This window comes from Charadrius vociferus, unplaced genomic scaffold (assembly GCF_000708025.1).
Source record: "Charadrius vociferus isolate BGI_N301 unplaced genomic scaffold, ASM70802v2 scaffold45, whole genome shotgun sequence".
Lineage (NCBI taxonomy): Eukaryota > Metazoa > Chordata > Aves > Charadriiformes > Charadriidae > Charadrius > Charadrius vociferus.
This window is the reverse complement of record NW_009648712.1, coordinates 265894-271893: the sequence shown is the minus strand read 5'-3', so window position 1 is coordinate 271893 and position 6000 is coordinate 265894. Positions and strand designations below refer to the sequence as shown.

Genomic DNA, 6000 nt, shown 5'->3' with positions numbered 1-6000 from the left:
TTCCGATATTGTATGGAAGTATTGAGAAATTTTTTTTGTATGGAGACCATGATGGGGATATATTTGCCACTGGAGGAGAGGTTCAAATTGCTTTGGTAAGACAAATATAAAATGGATTCACACACCTAGTATGCCTATGGAATCTTTAAACATAATCCTGGGTCAGACTTATTTAAACGACTTTTTAATATGTGTTGAAAATTATGGTGTTTTTTTGAGATTCACCAATCTAGAAATAATCAAACGGCAGTTACACTAGTTTTAATGTAAATATATTAAACTTATTATTTGAGATCAATGATCTGATTTATTTAAATTTGCATATGAAATAGACTATCACAGTTGGTATCAGCAGTATGTTGTGCATCCATTCTTAACCTTGTGATTTCAGCGAATTTTAGAAGTGTGTCATGTGATTTCACCAGGTAGTATTTGTTAGCATATTGCATTATGTCTATGTCTACTTGTCTAGTTCCTTAATAGAAAGATATTTCTTCTCTGACATACTATAATCAGACTATTTATAACTGCACTCAATTTTTTTTCAGGAACCTCAGGCGTTGTATGGTGAAATGAAAACTATTCCAATCTCAAAACTTGACAGAACAGTGTCTGACAAAGCTGTTAAAAAATACATAGAGGATGAAATGGCAAGGTAAGCTATAAATTCTAACTATTAACTTGGGGCGTTCCTAATAGTTTTAGTATTTCTTCAGGAACAAAAAAAAGTTCAGTTTTGTTCCCAAACAGGAAAGCAGTCAGCTGTTTCAGTAGAAACAAAAAAACCCTAGAACTCTAAACCAAGAAGAAATAGTTCAGGATTGTTTGTTTTTTTTTCCCAGAAAATAACTTTTTGTATATTCTACTAAAGATAAATTACCTTGGTTTTTAACTCATGCAAAAACTGTTCATTCTTTCTTCTTCACTAGACTTCCTGACAAATTATCAGTGACATGGCCTGAAGGAGATGAATTATTACCAAATGAAACAAGATTTGCTGGTACACCAATAGGTATATTTTTTTCTTCCAAATCACAGAATCACGGAATCTTCAGAGTTGGAAGGGACCTCTAGAGATCATCTAGTCCAACTCCCCTGCTAAATCAGGATTGCCTAGAGCACATTACTCAGGACTGCATCCAGGCGGGTCTTGAAAATCTCCAGAGAAGGGGACTCTACAACCTCCTTGGGCAGCCTGTGCCAGTGCTCTGTCACCCTAACTGTAAAGAAGTTTTTCCGTGTGTTGGAACGGAATTTCCTATGTTCCAGCTTGTGCCCATTGCCCCTCATCCTGTCACTGGGAACCACTGAAGAGTCTGGTTCCATTCTCCTTCAACCCACCCTTCAGATACTTGTATGCCATAATAAAATCTCCAGGCTAAAGAGTCCCAGCTCTCTCAGCCTTTCCTTATAAGGGAGATGCTCCAATCCCTCAGTCATCTTCGTTGCCCTTCGCTGGACTTGCTCCAGCAGTTCCCTGTCCCTCTTGAACTGTGGAGCCCAGCACTGGACACAGTATTCGAGTTATGGCCTCACCAGTGCAGTGTAGAGGGGGAGAATGACCTCCCTCGACCTACTGGCCATACTAAAAAGTAAAATGTCAATTTAAAAATATATGATGCACTTTTGTTAAAAAAAAAAACCCAAGCATACAGAAATCTCCAATCACTTAAAATACACAGCATGTTTTAAAAGTCCATCATTTTTCGTTTTAAATACAGGAGCATTAAGAATAGAAATTTTGAATAAAAAAGGAGAAGCAATGCAAAAACTTCCAGGTACAAGCCACGGAGGTTCAAAGAAACTTCTTGTTGAACTCAAGGTCATTTTACATTGTGAGTATTTCAGTATATTTAACTAAGTCTTTATTAATTTAAAAATGCATAAAATATTTCTTTGTGTGTATACATATAATACATATTAGAATTTGGTAGATGGATACAGCTGTTAATTTTATGAACAATGTCCCATCAGAGCATATAGTACTGTAAGGCCACATTCCATGAAATGGCAATTACTTCAATGCCAAATGTTTAATGTATTAATGCTATGTTATGATTACATCTTCTGTCACATGTAAGGAGGGCCTATCAAGTCCATGCTGGGTACTTAATATGCATACGAACATGGTTAAAATGGATAATGTTTCTGTAATTAACATAGCAATTCATATGAGCTGCAGACTTGTTTAGTATCTAATGTAAAGTCACTTCAGAATTTAAAAAAAATCAAGTTTCTTGTGCGTTACTGTTTAGTGGTTTCCATTTTATGGATGCTTCACTTGATATTCTTATGTTGCATTTGTTGAAGAATTGCATTATCTCCGAGGCAGCTGAAATTACTCACTCGTGTGTTGAACACAGAATTAGAACACTGAATTCTCTAGAAACACCAATCCTGCATATGTCAAATATATCTGAAATTTACAGAAACTTAAAATCTTGTTTGCTTCCTTTCCATGTACAATAGGGAAGTCCTTTATTTGGTAAGAGTTGTTAAAACACCTTTCTGAAGCGCTGAGGTTACTGAAGTGACATATGTAAAATGAAACCAAATGGAAGTATCTTAGCTTCAGTTCAGCATACACGTCGTGAGATTTACACGTGGTATTTTAATGGCACTTCTCTGGGGACTATCTGCTGTGCATGTCCCTTGTCCAAGGTACTGAGTGTGCTGGGGCATGAAAAATTGCATTTGAAAAAAACCTGCTCACGTGATACAGATTATCAGGTTGTATTTGCCAACAGCCTGGGTGAAAAATGAGTATTTTGCAACCTTAACTAAGGCAGACCATCCTGACTTCAGGATGTATAAACTTGAAAGAGGCGTGTTGTTAGCAGAAATAAAACTAAGTTTGCCTTTTGCCTCTAATCACTTAAAAGTCTATCTTCGGAGCTTTTGTGTCTCCTGACCACTTTGATTCATTGGTGGAAATTTGTACTTATAACTGTTTTTACAGCTTCCTATCTTAACTTTTGTCCCTAGTCAATTTCGAAACCCCTAGTGTAATCTCCCTGTTCTTCACCAGAACAATTAATAAGTCCTGTAAGTGACAGTTTGGGCATGGCATACCTCTCAAACTCAAACCCCTAGTCTTTTCTTATAGTATAAAGTTCTCAGTTGTACTAAAGTGGTTACACCCTTATGAAGGCCAACAGCAAATTTCTTATAATGTACAAAAAGTTTCTCTTCCCTTTTGAAGAGTGGAATACCTGACAAAATATACTGTGGACTGCCAAGAGAGTTGAGCTATGAGAAACTTCTTACCTGGTCTGTTACTGGGGAGCCTTATAGAAGGTTCAATTCAAAGTTAGGGTTTGAATTAGAATTAAGAGAAATGATAAAGTCAAGGGGTCCGGTAGGAATAAAAGGAGCTGCCAAAGGAAAGGGTGGGGTAGCAGGAGAACTTGGCTCTGAGAAGCTTCTTTTCTGGGTCATGGCGGCAGGAGCACCTTGTCCAAGGTTCGGACAAGGAAAGTGAGGGCTGGCAAGACAACTGGCATATGGGTTCCGGGGAAATTCTTATTTTTAAGTCGTGCCTGGGTGGTTCTTGTCTAAGGTGAGCCTGAGAAATAAGCATTTTTATCTCAGAAGATTATTTTTACATCACTCCTGATTACTCAATTAAATTGCAGGTATCTCTGTTAAAATACTCAAGTAGGTGCTGTGGCAATCTGTGGCAATAGTGAGGCATCTTTTCAAGTTTTTGAGCTCTTCAGCAAACTGTTTTCATCGCTGAAGTATTTCTCTTAAAACTTAGTTGACTGTTCTTCTGACCAAGTAATTATCTTGCCATTTCTCTTCTGTAAACCACAATGGGAGATGCTGTTCAGATGCGTCTGTCTCTCTCACGTGCACCATTGAATTCTCCCAGTTCAGGAAATCTATGGCTATCAGCTATTGATACGTCATTTGAAAAAAAAGATGACAGATGTTTTTCCTCTGTCTGTACCCTCCATGGATTTATGTTATACCATAGCAGGGACATTTAGTTATGTGATATCTATAACCAAATTAAAATAATTTAGCCTCAAGTTTGTATTTCTTGCAAAACCCTACTGCATCTATAAGAACTTAATTTCCTGTGCTGTTTGTGGTACACACAGTTTGCACCAAGTGCAGCCTTCCATATCTCAGTGGTTGTAGGGATACTGGTAATATGTTTGTGTGAAAGTGTCAAGAAACAAGCACGGTGGTTAGGAAGGTCCTAATGCTGCTTTCTAGTAAAACAACAGAGGAAAGTTCATTAATCACATCTAACACAAAGTGTTTGAAGGACTTTTCCTCTACCAAAGGAAAAAATGGAGAAATTCCCAAGAAAATTCTAAATCTTTGCATGTGGCTTCAATGAAATAATTTAGTTTGTTGCTCATATAACATCAGGATGTTTTCTGTCACAGAGACCACAACAACATTGGATATACCTGTTAACTTTCTTGTGCAGAACTACTCGTGGGATTGTCTCCTCTTTCAGAAGTTAATATCAGAACATAACAACCCTGCCTTTAAAAGCCAAGGTTTTCTCGTTTGTTCTCTTCCAGGATCCCATTTGTTTTATTGTTACCTTTTGTGTATCACTATGCACAGAAATATTAACTTTTGTCAATTCCTATAGATGAATTTCCACCTTAGATCATCTATATTAGGGCAATATAAGAAGAAAAGTGCGCATCTTCTAGGTTTGCATCTTGCATAATACAGAGACACTTTCAGTTTAACTTGGTGGCAGTTGACACTGCAATAGGAAAACTACTCTCACTTGAGAGAAGGTTTGTTTTCTCAGTGTTAGTAACTACCAAAGGCGAAAGAAACCCCTATATAGAAAACTGAATTAGATCTTACTACAAAACACCATCAACATTTATTTTAATAACACGGTACTTCCAGAATTACTCATTCAAAGAAATATGCCTAAGAAAATTGAAAGCTTATCTTATGTATGCAATTTGGTGCAAGAACAGGATGAGACAGTTGTACTTCACTATAGAGCAATTATATTTTTATGGCATTTTTATTCCATATAGTCTTATTGCAGTCACATTCTGTATTTATTTTAAATTATGTTTTGCAAAACAAATATATTAATGCCTTTTGAAGTGTCAAACAATAAATGTTATTCCTGTATTTATCTTAGGTTATAGAATCAGTCACTAAAAAATTGCCTCAGAGTTTCAGTGTGTTCTCCTTTTGGATGTGTCTTAATGCTGCAGAAGTATTTTTAAAGACAGATACAATAATTTGGAGCAAAAAAGGAATGTTCTTTTTTCCTCAATTAAACATTCAGTCAACTGCACGTTTTTACTGTTGCTCCTATTTAAGGTAATTTGTTACGGTCGTTTGCGAAGTTGATCAGTTGGCAGTGTGGAGTGCACAGCCTACAACTGCTCAGACTTAATGGGGTACATATAACCTAAGAGCTGATAAAATTCAACTTTACAACCCTGCTGCTTTCTGTTTAACGTGTCTGAGGCTAGCAATTTTTAATTAAAATGGGATTAGGTAGGGAGTTAATTTTTTTAGCTGTGGTTGTGATTAACTGTGAAGCTGAATTTATATTTATTAGATTCAGGAGTAATACTTAATAATGAGTGACAGTAATACTTGAAAAAAATGAAGAATTATGGTGTAAAATCTAAATACATGTAGCTAATTGTTTGTTTTTCAGCACCTACTGGGAATAAAGAAATAATTTCCCATATCAGTCAGCATGGAGGCAAATGGCCGTACTGGTTTAAAAAAATGGGTAAGTTCACATATGCAATATTTTCAGTTTCCTTATAATACTTTTTTGCTTTCTAATTGTATTTGTATTTCTGTTTAGAAAATCTTCAGAAACTTGGGAACTACACTTTGAAACTGCAAGTAGTATTGAATGAAAGTAATGCAGACACTTATGCAGGAAGGCCTCTACCATCTAAAATATTTAGATTTACTATTATAGGTAAGAATTCTAGTCATGCCAATTTTATTTTATTTTTAGTATTTCTATTTGATTCATTG

The 6000-nt window shown here is 36.0% G+C and overlaps 1 protein-coding gene across 1 annotated transcript in view; it reads left to right on the top strand.

Moving 5' to 3' along the window:
• The window catches only part of SMCHD1 (structural maintenance of chromosomes flexible hinge domain containing 1), a 75313-nt gene that overhangs the window by 18346 nt on the left and 50967 nt on the right, over positions 1-6000 (top strand). The window contains exons 14-19 of the mRNA XM_009886643.1: positions 9-95; positions 549-655; positions 930-1012; positions 1722-1835; positions 5666-5743; positions 5822-5941. Of these exons, the coding sequence (XP_009884945.1) occupies positions 9-95; positions 549-655; positions 930-1012; positions 1722-1835; positions 5666-5743; positions 5822-5941 (589 nt within the window). The remainder of the gene's footprint in view (positions 1-8; positions 96-548; positions 656-929; positions 1013-1721; positions 1836-5665; positions 5744-5821; positions 5942-6000) is intronic.